This window comes from Glandiceps talaboti, chromosome 16 (assembly GCF_964340395.1).
Source record: "Glandiceps talaboti chromosome 16, keGlaTala1.1, whole genome shotgun sequence".
NCBI classification, from domain to species: domain Eukaryota; kingdom Metazoa; phylum Hemichordata; class Enteropneusta; family Spengelidae; genus Glandiceps; species Glandiceps talaboti.
The window spans coordinates 9,085,361-9,102,350 of NC_135564.1; the positions used below are offsets into that span (position 1 = coordinate 9,085,361).

At 34.7% G+C, this 16,990-nt stretch overlaps 2 protein-coding genes across 4 annotated transcripts in view; both read left to right on the forward strand.

Annotated features, from left to right (window-relative positions):
* LOC144447064 (myosin light chain 3, skeletal muscle isoform-like) overlaps positions 1–3,068 on the forward strand; it is a 10,072-nt gene extending 7,004 nt beyond the window's left edge. For both annotated transcript variants that reach the window (XM_078136956.1, XM_078136955.1), the window contains one exon: positions 1,938–3,068. In XM_078136956.1, coding sequence (XP_077993082.1) covers position 1,938 — 1 coding nt within the window. In that variant the 3' untranslated portion in view covers positions 1,939–3,068. The remainder of the gene's footprint in view (positions 1–1,937) is intronic.
* A 567-nt stretch (positions 3,069–3,635) lies between these two features.
* On the forward strand, positions 3,636–14,026 carry LOC144447419 (myosin-2 essential light chain-like). 2 transcript variants are annotated; one of them, XM_078137439.1, is made up of 6 exons: positions 3,636–3,736; positions 3,834–3,864; positions 9,650–9,793; positions 10,304–10,474; positions 11,246–11,323; positions 12,122–14,026. In XM_078137439.1, exons 1-6 carry the CDS (start codon positions 3,734–3,736, stop codon positions 12,148–12,150), a joined length of 456 nt encoding a protein of 151 aa, XP_077993565.1. In that variant the 5' UTR covers positions 3,636–3,733; the 3' UTR covers positions 12,151–14,026. The 2 variants fall into 2 exon arrangements, with proteins under 2 accessions (XP_077993565.1, XP_077993566.1); XM_078137440.1 differs by having other exon boundaries at positions 3,667–3,736; positions 3,834–3,860.
* The last annotated feature ends 2,964 nt before the right edge of the window (positions 14,027–16,990 follow it).

Below are 16,990 nucleotides of genomic sequence, written 5' to 3' on the forward strand. Positions count from 1 at the left end.
CCGCAATGGAGTAAATACCTGTTATACCGTGATTGAACTTGTCTAGAGCTGTCTACATTAATTCTGTCGGAACCTATTTTGGCGTTGAAAATATTAATTCTGTCGGAACCTATTTTGGCGTTGAAATATTATGCTTTCCTTGTTGGTCAAATACTTTACGTTACACGTCTATATTGCCATGTCACCGCCGTATGATTCATTCATTAGCTATTTGTAACCAATAGTATAGTATATCGAATCTGGGGCGATTTTTGTCCAACAACGTACAACAACAACAACAACAACAACAACAACAACAACAACAACAACAACAACAACAACTCAATTATAATTGCAAATAATGGACATTTTTAGCATCTGTGCACATTTGTTTGTCAAGGAAAGATTATGTAGGGCATTTTACCATGTCAGGCCACCATTCCTCATGGCATCATCAATTCAAAACATACTGGGCAAGGCTAGGGGCCTAGCCTTGTTGTCTGAAATTCGGTGCGACGTTCCTAGAGATGTGTAGATAAAGAATTGTTCATGACAAGCATATTTGGTGTAAAATCGAGTTTCCGGTCAAAAAAATCTGAATGGTGAACTGATTATTATGTTAACAATTTGCAACTTAGACTGCAAACTGATACTTCATTTTTTAATACTAAATAAATTCTAGTATTTTCAACGTTGGATAAAATGGTGCCATTTTATCTTTTATTTATGTCTGCATTATGTTGAATTTATTTTCTCTTAAAATTCATACTTCAGTTACATGTCACTCTTGTCAACCGGTCATTTTTATAATTTTTTTTTTATTTTCCTCATATTTTAACCCCAGACAGCTGCTGCTACTACTACTACTACTACTACTACTACTACTACTACTAGTACACGTGGTTTAGCTGTATTCAAGCTCACGATTATAACACTACATGACATCTCTTCTTTTGTTTAATCGTTGATCAGTTCTTTTAAAACATGCGTTGTTATAACGTTTTATCATTATACCAGTAACTTTCATTCACTCTAGTCTCTACTACTAACGTTATGTCTCAACCTGATACAATGAACCATATACTGAAATGCGCATAAGACTGGGGAAATTTCTATGATTTGAGGCGTGTTTCTGTTCACGCCATGTGTTGGTGAACATTTCGCAGATGACCCAAACAAACTAGGTTTTGTATCGATTGATAGGAGATACTAGGGATTATATATCGATGGCTACCATTAACAGTTTGACATGATTCAATTTTTTTTTTAAAAATGATAAAAATGATAAAAATAAGCACAACATTCTACTTACATTATTAAGCAGGAAGTTATGTTTGAACTTGAAAAGAAGCTGTTATGGGGGCTCTTGTTTCATATGTTGTCCTTGGAGAAACATTTTAGCATTTTACACACAAGAACGGAACTTGTCAGATCTTCAACTGGATCATTCTGGTGTTAAAATGCCATATTGATAAGGATTTGATACTTATTTTGGATTTATGATTCATAAAACAATTTTATCGTGGCTTTGTACTTGAAAAAATAATGAGAAACAACGTGTGCCAAGTCTTTGTTTGTAACTCAATAAAATGGCAAAATATTGATAAATATGTCAAATGTTTGTTATTGTACGTACAGTACAACAAACTTTGTACACAATTTTAAAAGTCTTTTGCAATATATTGAGTCAAACACAGACTTATTCAATGTTGTTTCACATTGATTTTTTCAAGTAGGAAGCTATAATAAAATTGTTTTATAAATTTAAAAATTTTTAAAATAAATACCAAATCCTCATTCGTATGGCCACTTTGGTGAATATGTACCTGTCTCTATGGAACTACATGCAAATTTGACGCCAGTCAGTTCAGACACATTTCAGTTGTGGTTTATAGAATGGTTAGGTTGGGCTTTCTTTAAAACCTGAAACTAATACAAGATATTCGTTTTCATTTCAGATTGGTGCAAGCATATCATGACACTACCCAATTATGGTATTTAAATGACCCGATTCGCCACCTTTCAGTTACTATAGCAACGGAACAAAAGACTTTTGACCACAACAAACATCAGCGTTGAAACACGTCACTGATATATTATCAAACCACACACCCTACTGTACAAATATCCAACTGAGAATTTAGATAGTCGTTTGTCAAAGTTGTTAAATACAAAATACACGTCAAAAAACAAAAGGTGCACGCTATGGGAACAATGAGGGCGTAGGTTAACAGACACGTTAGCAGACTATCATTTTTCTTACCGCCAATTTACATACAGTTTCAGTCGAAGTTCATCACGTATAGGATACGTATAGCAGATGAAATGACACATGACCTGTATTTTGTATCTAACACCAAAAAAAATATGTAGTCTGTAGGCGAGTTATGTGTTTTGACGATGTCATTTCTCTTTTTTTCCATGCCACAATATTACATGTTATATTTTAAAACAGAACATATTGATTGATAGGGGTAGTTCAGATTTAGAATTTTGCATGGGAACAGGACCTGAAGTTTTTATTATAGGTACAGACTACAACTTCAAACGACTTTTGTAGAACTGAAATTGTAATTTTCTTTCACTAAGGGCGAACCTTGTCATCACAAAACATTCCCCGCCATAATTATATACATTGACAAATAATATCTCGAACTACTGCATTTTTTTATCGTTAGCAGAGCCTTCTGTGATATCGATCGGCTGTATTGCGATATAGTCTTCAGTATTCGTCCAAAATAAACTTGTCAAAATTCGTTGCAAATTTTCAAAATGATGACGTCACTGGGAAAATGTTTTGTAATGATAGGGATCAAATGTCATGTGTAGTTTCTATGATAGTACGTATTCCTGTCCACGGACTTTCATGACAGAGACTTGAGTCATGTTCCCATAGCAACAGTCTATAGGTTGCAATTCCCATAGCAACTGACGGAAAACAAAACAAAACAAAGGAGATTGAACCCTCGGCTTGCCTTGTTCATCCAATTTGTAAAAAGTTGCACCTTTCAAGATATCCTCCTTTTGTATCACTATTTCTGTTTCATCAGGAATAAAATCATTGCTTTCTGATTTTTCGTTTGAAATAATTGTCTAGCATTTTTCTGTGGTATGTTTTGTGTGAATGTGCGCTATTTTGACAAGTCGAGTATGCGTGTATGTGATATTACCCCCTCCCCCGGCATCCCCCCCCCCCGTATTACCTCCTCTTTTACCGAGTGAATATTGTCCATTCTTTAGCAATATCTTAATTTAAACACAAACAATTGTTAGATATTGAACTGGGAAGGGAGAAGATCCGTCTTTATTGAAATATTACGTGCTTCAAGTTCCAGTTGGAGAGTAGCTTGGAGACCAACCTCTCTTGTACCCAGGTGGGCTCTTGTACTGTGTGGAATGGCCTATATTGTGGTTCCACATTATTTTGAGCAAACCGTAAAGGCCTAAGCGGTGATACGTAGACTAAAAACCTTATACAGTACAGATCACACTGTAGTTTTGTGTTGAAATAACATCACATGACAATAAATGGATTAACTTGAAGATAAGTACACCATATTCGGACAACATTGACAAACCAAACCGTAGAGAAAAACGAAAGAAGACATTGAAATCACCCGGAGTGGTGTCTTTAAGGGTGTGGCTTCGCGAGGAAATAATCAACAAACAAATACAGTAGTCACTTCCGGATTCAAAGCAAGAGCCTAGGTCAGTAAGCAGTTGTCGAAGTTTGCGAAGCCGTAAAGTTGCAAAAATGGTGAGTTTTGATTTTAAAAAATAGAACTGATAATAGTTATTCTTACGACAGTGACATCTGAGATTTTAAAATCTGTATTGTCTCGTTTCTGTTTCAGTCTCAAGCCTTCAACGAAGACCAAATGGTAGGTAAGTAGTATGCTTATTATTTTCCCGGCCAATCAAAGAATCAGTAATTACGTAGCGGATGGGTGTGTGTGTGTGAACATTCGGTAAGATGGAGTTATTTGTAAAAAAAAAAACCATCATATGCCGAGTTTTTCTTCAAATTGGACAACATAATCGAAATGTTGATATGGTATATTCCGAGTTAAAAGTATGAGTCATCGTGTAGCAATGTCTTGAAACCTTGTGTGGAAAGGAAACGCAAAACCCAAACGGGAGTGCCCTTCTACAGTCGAGATGTTTATAATTTCACGGTCAGAACCCTTCACTTCCCACTAATTTTAGCACACACTGTTTATAGTTCACATCATCGATACCTGTAAATAATTTTGGTACAGTTTTGTTTAAAGTGTTATATTTTTTTTGATTATTTTTGAAGGCCGTTTGTTTAGTCTGTCAGTGTCACCCAGGGAAATATCATATTGATGATGTAGTGTGACCAGTCGCATTTTGTTTGTTATAAATGTACCACTACTGCTAGCAGTATATATATCTCTCTCTGTACGTGTAAACTATTAAACAAGTAACTTTACATCATAACTTTATAATGAAAGAAAGCCAAATATTTGAAATCAGTAGTTCAAAAAGTATACCAGTTCGTCAGATTATTGCAGTAAGATATATTTAACCCACCAACTATATGCATTTTGTATTTGGTTTTCATAAATACTATTATAATTTCCTCTGTTCTTCTGTTCTTTTCTTTGCTAAAATAAGCTGTGTTATGTATTACTGACATGTTGTCACAATGAGTATTTAAACATACTAAATGTAGATATATAGTTGAAAGCATGAAAAGTTGGTCTGCAAGCTAATGTTTTCACCCAGACATGTAGAGTGGCCTGCTTCATCCATTAACTTCTTGAGACAATAGGGGCATTGTTTATGTGGACAATAAAATTAATTGTTTTTGTTTTGCAAATCATGCAACTTGATCATTAGTTTGCTGTGAGATGTCAACAGACTACAATGGGTGCTAAGTCTTGCATGTAGCATGTACATTAAGGCATCATGGAACCAGTTTAATGACTTGAGCCTTCGAGGTCAATTACTCACTGGAGTCCATGATTACACACATACACACACAGGAAGTCCGCAGGTACTATGCATTGCCAGGCCTTGGTGACCCCAGGATAGATTGTGGACTGACTGGGAAAGCCTTGAAAGTTCCAAAGAGATGTGATATGGAGCATGCAACATACTTGTAGCACTGTCATATAGTCATATGTAAAAAAAATCATCGGTAACAACTCCCTGCACAAATAAAATGTAACCAGTGGCTTGCCACTGCTTTGGTAACCTAGTAATAGAAATGGCGATGTGAGAATGAATATTTATATTAGGCTCATAATTAAAAATCAAATGAAAATTCCTAATTTCAAGGTGAAATAAATTTCTGAAAACAAATCCTAAATGTTTGCTGCGCTGACATCTTGTCAGTTTTGTCAGATATACCACATGTACTACAATGGACTTTGTTGTTATGGGTCAAAGTGATAAAAATCTAGGTTTTCTTGTGAGTCACCACACAGTAAGAGCTATGGGACAGTGTGCCTTCTAATGATAGCTAAAGTTTGTTGTGAGTCAAAATGGGAAAAAGTGGGATTTCTTGTGAGTCACCACATAGTATGAGATAGGGAAACACCAAATTTTGGTACGTCACTCGAAATTGTGTGCGTCAGTGGTGCGTCAAATTGGCTTAGAGGGCGCACTGCTAGGGTAACAGGTCACAAGAGATTACTGTCAAACAAATTGACTAAATAAAACATTTATTTAATGACAAGAATTAATGTTCATGGACTGTGGGTTCATACTTAGTAATGAAAATTTCTACTCACAGAGTCAAAAAATTCATGGTTGTGATTCCCAAATGTTAGCTGATTTTTTATCAACATCATCAGGGGTGTACTACAATGGGCTATTATCACATTTCTTGAAAGAGACACATGAAATAAGCCTGAGAGAAACAGCTGGGCTAAGTACGTAGGTATGAGATTGGGTCTGGGAACACCTATGGTATTGTGTCAGATGTAGGTATCAGGCACTCACAGAACAAATAAAGAACAAACGACAAGAGCTGAATATGATAAAGATTGTGCCGAGTTCACTACATCAGATTTTAATCAGATTGATATACTTAGGTAATTGTCACAAATATTTGTTTTTATTGGTGGTTGTCTTCTACTAAGGAAACAAAACAAAGAAAGCATCATTACCATTGAATCATTGAAAATAAGACCCCCTGTAAAATACCAGGAATCGCAAGTATGTATGATAATTCACTTTTTGCACAGTGTAGAGAAAAATAGATGAGGCAAGGTTGTTGTGTTTTCATCCCAAATATTTGAAATTCTATGATGTTGTATAGGAGTTGACCCTAGATATCAGATGACAACAATTGCAAGTTTTGATATATACTACATTGGTTTCACTCTTCAAACACAGTATGTCAGTTGTGCTACAAAGGTTCAATAAACCTTACAGTTACCATATGGATGAGGATTTGGTAGGGATTTTTTAATTTCTAAAATAAGTTTATCATGGCTTCCTACTGGAAAAATCAATGTGAAACAACACTGACCAAGTCTGTGTTTGCAACTCAATAAATTGCAAAAGATAAATAGATATGTAAAATGTTTTGTTATGGTATGTACAATAAATTTTTTTTTTTTACACATCTTTTAGCATTCTGCAATGTATTGAGTTACAAACAAGGACTTGGTATCTGTTGTTTCACATCGATTTTTCCAGTTGGAAGCCATGATCAAACTTATTTTTATAAATTAAAAATTAAGAACAAATATCAAATCCTCATCCATATGGCCACTTTTAGATAATCATAACATATATTATACAGGAATAAATTTGTATTATATAGTTTTGTTTTATTAAAACAAAATGTAAATAGAGTTAAGAAAAGCTGTCCAGTCTTGTATAGATTTGTAAACAGTAACCAGTAGTGTGTGTTAATAACAAACTACATGCACATGGATTAGAGTTCATTTTAAGACGCATTATCCAATGATATGATTAAGTGACCTCTGACCTGTACATATATCATTTCTAAGCTGTGTCATCTCATCTATGACCTCTGACCCTGACAGCCCGCCAATAATTTGTATTACTTTATTGTTGATGCTTAGCAGCTATATCATCTCATCTGTGACCTGACTCTGACAGCCGCCAATAATTTGTATTACTTCATTTTTGTTGATGCTTAGCAGCTATGTCATCTCATTTGTAACCTCTGACCCTGACAGCCTCCAGTAACTTACATGACTTCACTGTTGAAACATTCAGTGTTATGTCTAATGATGACAAATACCATGTAGCTGACAGGAGGTCATCAGGGTACAAACAAGTAACTGACTATGAAGTTTCCTGTACAGCTGTCATCCAGTGTTAGTATCAGCGATGACTGGCTTCCTTCATGTTTAGTCAGCATTTCCATAACCTAATTTCCATAACATAATTTCCTCCTGCTTGCAAACAGAGTAAGGGGATGATCGCACAATGTCACATGACTACAATAAAGGAACTTTTTTCATTTTGGAGGAATCCGGAAGGAGTCTGGTACTCGTGTCAATGCGATTGCTGAACTTCATTTCCGCACTTCTAACCAAATTTCAGAACATTTCACGGCTTCAATGATAACAGGTTCTGTATCTGCTACTGAGATGTAGATAAGTTGATACTGGGTTTCTGGTAGTATTTAATTTGTTGACCATCATGTTTTTACATTGGATTAATGATCAATCATAGTGGTGTGACTGCTACAATTTTCATCATGGTTTACATCATATATAAATGTGTTGATGTCACACTTGTGAAGGTTTGTTTAGTGGGAGGGTTTTTTTCTCGTAAATTAACGAAGTTCATTTATTGAGCTTGTGCGACATTGTGTGATTGTCTCTAAGTCTGAACTTGATTCTGACAATATCCCTCAGGCCTCTCCCTCCTAAAGGTGTTTAGGGACCACGTCACAACACTGTTTGCAAGCAGGACTAGTCACTAGTGTTTCTGTATCCGTCTAAGAAAGTCTTATGTCTGCAATTGTACTCCTCTCACAAATAACAGATGGAAAAAATTTTGTTTCTTATTTATGTTACCTGTTTGGTGGTTAAACTCCTGATCTGTGTAGACCATATAGATTTGACTTAAATGTACCTTGTCCATTACCCAAAGACAGGTGAAAATCATTTACTTTACATTTCTAACTATTTTAACAAGAGGAAAATCCCAGCTTTATTTGTTTGTAGTTTGTATAGCCTTAAACAGAAATGCTGCATATGTACCTAGTCCTTTCATTTCAATTCTAAAAGAAATACCTGTCAAATATTTATACACAATGTACATGTGCAGTAACATTTTAACCAATACACACATTAAAATATCAATTTGATAAGCAGAGTGTACAGTGTTACATGTATTTCAGTATAGAACATACATGTATGGTCACTATTCCCATTTCTACTGAATCATTATACCCTCGTACAGCCTTCAACGGTTTCACTGAAATCTCTGATTTGACATTCACTTTGACTGACCAGCAATCCGTAGTCCGATCCCCTGGTGGTGTGTGCCCTCATCATTTACATACGACTAACCACTCCACTCGGTGTGCTGGGTGAACTGGTGAAGTTTGTGGCTTTGATAGTTCACCAAGCCCGTTGAGTGGTTATAAATGCCAAAAATGCAATTCAAAAAAGCCATTAAAGGCTGTGAGATAGTTTAAATTGGAAGTTTAGGAAGAGTATTTGAGGTGAATGTGTGTGCCCTCATCATTTACATAAGATTAACCACCCTATGCACAGGGCAAATTAGTGAAACTGGTGAAATTTGTTGCTTTGATAGTTCACCCAGTGCATTGAGTTGGTGTAAACATTAAAATAGACAATTCAATGAAGTTGTTGATGGCTGTGAGAGGTCTAATGTAATCGGAAGCTTAGGAAGAGTTTTTGGGGTGAATGTGTGGTACACCCACATCATTTTGCATAAGACTAGCCACTCTATGTACAGGGCAAATGAGTGAAGTCTGTGGCTTTGATAGTTCACCCAGCACATTGCGTGGTTGTGATTGTTAAGAGATACAATTCAACAAATTTTAAGCCATTTAAGGCTGTGGGAGCGTCTAATTCTGTAGTTTAGGAAGACTATTTGAAGCAAACCATCTTAACATAGTCTATGGTGTTTAAGTTTTTTCAAAACAAGGTGTCAAATTTCTGTGACTGTATCAGTTTTCCTTTTATCCTGCTCTGTGTGTACTCTGTATGTTGAACATTTCAAAATATTTTTGTAGGGTTTCATATTTTCTGTGATAATATAAATTCCTTGCATATCTCAGCATGAATATATTACCAGACAGGAGTAAACAGTGCAAACTAAACAGAACAGTGTTTGGATCAAGGTTTATTTTATTTTCTGTGTGAAGGCGTGTATGTTTGACTTATCTCATATTTACTTGAAAATGTCATGCTTATACTCCCGGAAATGACCTCAGGTGAGGCACAGATCTCAATCATTCGTTGAGTATTCCAAAACATTTTGTAGGGTATCATATTCTTGGTGATGATATAAAATATTGTAATGTTCACTGAACTTCAGTAATAAATTGAAAAAAACAACCGTGATGCACCCGTCATTAATTTTGTTTTTAAAAAGACAAGCAATACTGTTTTTTATATGTGACAAAATATTGCATCTTAAAAACAACAACAAATTAATAACAGCTTTCTATTTATTTTTACAGAGATGAGAGATACTTTCTATATCTTTGATAAGAAAGGTGATGGTAGAATTGAAGCACCTGCAGTGGGTGATGTTATCAGAGCATTGGGATACAATCCATTACAATCCGATATTAAGAAGTTAGTGGATAGCTTTGGAGGCCGAGGTAATGTCATCCCAGTAGTTAATACTTATAGAAATGTTATTAAATTAATGAGAAATCAGTATATATTTTGGATTTTTAATCAAAGAGGAATTAAAGTGTGGCTGGAACTATTATAAATTCATTAAGAATGTTTTAAAGCCGTGGAAAAATGATGTTTCACATCTTTATGCTTTCCTGAAAAGAGATATGAAATATTGATTTTTAGCAATCACTATTTCCTTTATCTCAAGGCCCAGTGGGGCTTTGCGTGGAAGTGAATTGAACCCTGGGAAATGGGTAACCTGGTGCCATATCAGCATAGTTTACATGCCAAATGGCTCAAAGTTGCAACTCAATTTCTGCAAAAAACTATTTTAAAAAATGTGTGAAAGGTTTGTTTTTTACCCATGATTTGTAAATAAACTGAGTAAACCCAAAAATTACATCTTTGACTTATTACTATGGTTTGCCCAAGTGTGACTATGTTTTAGTTGTGTTACCAAATGTTTTACCTTTATTTCGCATGTGCAGACAAACGTATCTCATTTGAGGAATTCCTACCAGTGGTACAATCATTTGCTTCTAAAGCACACCACGACCAGCATCGCTATGAAGAGTTTGTGGAAGGTCTTCGTGTCTTTGATAAGGACGGCAATGGCACCATGAATTCTGCAGAGTTGCGTCATGTTCTCACAACTCTTGGTGAGTTTCTCTAAAATACAGAAACTATGATAACGTGTTGTCTAATTCTTATAGAAGTTGTTTGAATCCCACTTTTGTGGAAATTGTATCAAACTTGTATAAAATTGTGTAGCCCTTTAAAAAAAAAGATGATCTGGCTAGTTAAAACAAGTTGTGCAAACCATACATGTATATATAATGAAAATTTCTAATCACAGAGTCAAAGAAGTTTTTGAAAGATAATCCCAACTTTTCACTCACTCTGTGAGTAGAAAATGTCACTTTGTACAATGTACTATGAACACAGAGTTCATGAACATTCAGTCTTGTATATATATATAATATATATATATATATATATATATATATATATATATATATATATATATATATATATATATATATATATATATATATATATATATATATATATATATATATATCATAGTGCTTTGACCCCAATGTCAAAGTAAGTGCTATAAAAAATATGCATAATTTTGTCTTTGTTTGTGCGGGTGCACGCATGTGTGTGTGTGTGTGTGTGTGTGTGTGTGTGTGTGTGTGTGTACAGGAGGAAGGTACTTTTCAGGTCTATTTGCAGTTTTGTAGAAATTCTGGGTCAGACTCACTATATAGTTGAAATTTTCATGTGATTAATCTGTTATACATTTATCAGATGTAAACTCGGTGTACTGGTAGTTCAGTCATGAGATACAGACATGAAGTAGCTTTACCATCAATAACAGACTGCAGTGTATCTCATAGACCTTTATATGTTATTTCCTCTAAAAGGTGAACGATTAACAGATGATGAAGTTGAACAGCTGTTGGCTGGATTAGAAGACAGCCAGGGACACATAGCTTATGAAGGTATGTCCACTTGTCAATGCTTTACCTTCACACCATTAAACTGTTATCATGCATATAGTGCTGCTGAGCCTCAGGGCATATTTTATACATATTTTAGATACATCAGTTGACTTCCCCTTACAACTACACTAGTTGTAACTGGAATATTATTTCTTACATCAGCCTTCAGTGATTGGCTTAAATTGTGTCACATGGTATGGACTAGTGACTCATTGTGACCTCAGTTTGCATAAAGTGGCCACTATTCATATACTCATTTGCATAGGGGACCATTCATGTCGTATGGGAGTCCTACCAGTGCTTTGACTGTGGAAAAAATATGTGCCTGAGAGTGTGTTGTGTTATGAAACACTTATTGCCTAGCCATGTTTGGGCACTAGTAGATGTCATATTACCCTTTATTTATGTAGTAACTATTTCCCTCGAGTTTCAGCCTCTGTATAATAGTTGCTGCATAACAGCCTTCGGGGTAACCAACATCTCTACTAATGTCCTCATAGCCAGGCAATAAGTGTATACTATTCACTATTCTAGCAAACCATTCAAAATATTTTGTAGTGCCTAAATGCGATTACAAAGTTCTGTTTTATTGTACTGAACAAAAGGCAGTAATAGATTGCAATGCAAACGAAGAGAAAGCTATTGCGAATAGAAGTGTCTTGATGTCCTTAAATTTATCAGCAGTGGATGATGAACATAGTGGTATACTTTTCCCTAAGAGCCGAGCTGCTCAATTTTAGTTATGTACATTTATGACAGTACATGTATTTGCATTGATATTTTCCCTTTATCTTACAGAGTTTGTGAAGATTGTGATGTCAAGCTAAGTATGGCATATCAGCACTTTTTTTCCAACTACAGTTGATATGAAGATAAAACATCCAACCAGTCTTTTATTTGCTAGCTTTTCATTAGTGAGGATATTTCATGAATACTCATACCTTTGGTAAAAGAACCAGAAAGTAACAAAGAATATAATGTAAAAACCATCCGTCAACTACGTAAGACAAATCTTCATAACTACAAAGAATTGGAACCGATACAGTTTAGTGGACTGTATGGTAAAGTTAGGGAGTCTAATCCATACCCCCTAGTTCAACTACAGCTCAGTAGTGAGTCTACTAAACTGCATTCTTGCCGATAATCCCAAATTTGGTTATTTATTACATGAATTCCCTCACCAGTGAAAACTATATCAGTATAGCATTTGTAGATTGAATAAAGAAACCAGTAGCCCCCCTAGTTGGATATGCATAATTCTCATGGGAGCAAATTAATTTAATAGTGCGCCCTCTGTTGACAGCTTTATAAAATCTTTTGTTTTAGTGCTTCCCCTCATTTTGGATCTAAAACTATCTGAAATAAACCTATGTAGTGTTTTCCAATGCAAGATAATTATTTTCCTATCCATTCTACATAAATCCTGACGGTGAAAGTATAGTTGAAACACTGAGAGCGGTCTTCCATGTGGAAGACATCAGATTTGTGTATATATTTGGCTATGAATAAATATTCCTATGAGGTGATATACAACTGTTGTTAATACATGTATGTGATAGAGACTACAAAGTGTGTTGATTAAGTATTTCTCGTCATGTGTGTGGTTCTAACAACTATGTAAGGTTTGGTTATAATCATATGTAGATGTTATGTTTGTCAAGGGACAGTTAGTAGGTCAAATCTACCAGTAAATGGGTCAGATTTACAGAAGTAGATCAATTCTACCAGTAAATAGGTCAAATTTACTGAAGTAGGTCAGATTTACCCGAGTTCTACAACTACTTTATCAGGGTTTCTTAATAAATGTATTATATATATGACCAAAACTGTGCGACTTTTCTCCAAATCTTCTTAATGATTCTCAAATTTTGACCAAAACACTGGTAGAATGAAGTTTTGTGTAAACTGTGCAAGTTGTCTTGGTGTCAATATACAATTATCAATTTTTTTTTTGGAAATCCATTAGTTAAAATCACTGATATACAATAACCTTGGGAGAAATGTATCAAGTTTGTGGACCTTCTACAGTTACATGTATTGTCATTGTCTTAAGATTCAGTAATTTGTTCTTGTAGTGATTTTTTTTTCTCAAATCAAGTCTTGAGAAATTGTACGTCTCTCGTTTCTGATGCAAACAATCAAAGCACAACTGAAACAAGAAAGATTGAACACTGATGACATTTTCCAGACCTGACTGCTATGTCATTATACACCCAGCAAATTACACAAGACAAAATCTGATTACTAGCTTTTTTTTAAAGGTGAAAACCAGAGTGGATTTGTTAAACTTGATGGGTAATACCTTCACCCAGTCTTCCTTTACATGGACAATGGACAATTTGTACAAAAATACAAATCCAGGCAACTAGAAAAGATACCTAGTACTCACCTTCAGTCGGGGTGATTTTAATACACAGACTTCAAAGTGTTGTCATGCCAACCAGAAATGAGAAGCAGTGTTACCATGCCGATGGGAAGTGGGAAGCCAGGAGGGTTGTTATAACAATCTTAATCTGTCACAAATATCATACAAATAGTTTATTAGAAATGTATCTTTGCAAACTTTTTAACTACATGAAATTGTATGCAAATCATATTTCTCAAAATTTCATCAACTATTTTTTATAATCATGGTAATAAGTCTCTGTAGCCTGTGTATTTAATTATGTTATAGTGCTATTCATGTGTTGGAATATACTTTGTTTATTGTTGTTACTTTATAAAATAAACAAATATCCATGTAAGAAAACGACTTGTTTCCTTTAATTGATAATGTTGTGTTGTACAGAAAGAAGGCTTTCAGTCTAAGATTGTGTTATTTTAGAGAGAGGGAGGGAGGAGAATCAAACAGACCTACATACCTACCTACCTACATACATATGTACGTACGTACGTACGTACGTACGTACGTACATGCATGCATACATGCCTGCCTACCTACCTACCTGCATGCATGCATGCATACATACATACATACATACATACATACCTACATACATACATACATACATACATACATACATACATACATACATACATACATACATACAGAAATGCATAAGGAACTAATAAACCAGTCCGTATATATAGCTGTTAAATCCGACGTTTCGAATAAATATTCTTTTTCAAAGGAAAAATTGGCGAGACAGAGAAATGCCAGGTGAAAACCCGAACATTTCGGGTTTTCACCTGGCATTTCTATACTACAGTCCTAGCAGCATTATATATTTTTTACTTTTTATTTTTTTATTTTTTACATACATACATACATACATACATACATACATACATACATGCACACATACCTAACTACCTACCAACACACATAAGTACATACATGCATACCTACATACATACCGGTACATGTATACCTACCTACATTCCTATACATACATACATACATACATACATACATACATACACACATACATACATACATACATACATACATACATACATACATACATACATACATACATACATACATGCATGACATAAGTTAAATAGAATTGTGAGAATGGCATCAAGTATTATTGGTATAGGCCTTCCATCTCTTGAGTCACTTTTTAATTCACGTGCCACCAGGAAAGCAAAATCTGTAATTAATGACATAAATCATCCAGCCCACACATTGTTCGCACTACTGCCCTCTGGTACTCGATATAGATCAATCCAAACCAAAACAAATCACTTCAAAATTAGTTTTTATCCTCTGTCAGTTCCTATTTTAAATGATTCGTAATTTGTTTTGGCGTTTTAGCATATTGTACATATTTACCACTTTTAATGTTATTCATATCCACACTGTTCGTGTTTTAACCGAACTACGTATAACCAAAGCGAATTCCATTGTATACTTTTATACTTATGGCAATAAAGACAATACTACTAATAATAATAATACCTACCTACCTACCTGCCTGCACACAGACAGACAGACAATACTATAAACTCCATGGAAGGTAATGAACAAAGAGCGTTTGCCCAGTATATGAATGTATGCCTATGTGGCCTGAAATTGTCTCACAATTTAGAGGTGATTTTTTTCAGTTACTGACCAGGTGTAATATATGAATAAAATCTGGTTTTGGCAGTTATAGTTTCAGGTATAATTTTGCTGACAAGTTTATAAATACAGATAATTTGACTGTTCGTATAAGATCAGTATACTACTACTTCAATTTGTAAATGAAAGGGGGTGGGGCTGTTCTTTGGCTATTTCATAGTACATACCTTGTTATAATCAAAGGATAACGCGCCTCCTTGCATCTGTTGTATGACCTACCATGGATGTATTATCTCCTCTAATACATTCATGGTCCTAACGACTCCACGACTCCTTTTGTGTAATCTAGCCCCCTATCATGCATAAGGTATCGTTACGATTTACACCCCCAACTGCATCCCCATCTCCTTATGTTCACAGCATACCCTAATTCACACTGAAACCAGGTTACATTGATCGGTTGTCAAGGGCAACGTAGCAGTAGTATGCGAATCTTTCATTGAAAGTCAAAGAAATTCACAAAACATAATTATTATGATACGAGTCTCTTTTCTAAAGGACTGCACTATTAAATGCATCAATAAAACAGGATCGCAGGATAGAAGTCTACAACCAAGTAAGGACACATGTACCATGATACTTGTCACCTTGAGTTGTAGCTAAACATGTAACAGTTCTCTTGCCGCGTTATCTTGTTCCGGTGTACATAACACGCTCTTGTGACCTCTTCATTCATTCCCACCAAAATGCGCTTACACACTCAAAATGCCATGCAATATATCACAGGTTTAAAGGTGTGTTTTTTGTGCGACTGATACAACAAGTATTCCATTCTGGTCAAAAAAGGACATAGGTTGGGGAGTGGCTTATGGGCTTATGAATCAGTAAAGACCACCAATCTACTAGAATTAATGTTAAACTTTAATAGCCACCTTATATTTTGAAAAATAGCGCTGGTAACATTTAACCCGCGTTTGTTTTTATAGTCTGCGCATTCCGTCAAATTGAATCCACGTGATATATATATATATATATATATATATATATATATATATATATATATATATATATATATATATATATATATATATATATATATATATATATATATATAACTCGGTGAGTATCAATCTGCTATAAGACAGTGCTCTATACCGCAGTGGCAGAGCGTAATAGTTTTGGTAGTACTGGAACTCTTTCTTGGGTGTAACTCGGAGTTTCACGCATATTGCGATCATCAGACACTCATCAGGAGTGTCTGATGATCGCAATATGCGTGAAACTCCGAGTTACACCCAAGAAAGAGTTCCAGTACTACCAAAACTATATATATATATATATATATATATATATATATATATATATATATATATATATATATATATATATATATATATATATATATATATATATATATATATATACACACACACACATATATCACCCCTGCTCTTAATTTGTTTCGATAAAACTCTGGTTTCTCTGATTATTCCTTCAGTCAGTCTGTGAATAATTTATTACATGAATTCTGTATGGAACAGTAGCATGACACAGAGTATGATCATGAGGAATACTACGGGCCAACATTTCCAGGGATGTAAAATAAACTCTTCCATGTACCATTATCAAGTTACTTTTTCATTACAAATATTTATAAAGAT

What these genes read in the sequence shown, in the direction of transcription:
- LOC144447419 (XM_078137439.1), top strand. An exon ending in TCATGTTCTCACAACTCTTG is followed by an intron (nt 10,475 to 11,245) that starts GTGAGTTTCTCT and finishes TTCCTCTAAAAG; the next exon opens with GTGAACGATTAACAGATGAT. An exon ending in GGGACACATAGCTTATGAAG is followed by an intron (nt 11,324 to 12,121) that starts GTATGTCCACTT and finishes TTTATCTTACAG; the next exon opens with AGTTTGTGAAGATTGTGATG.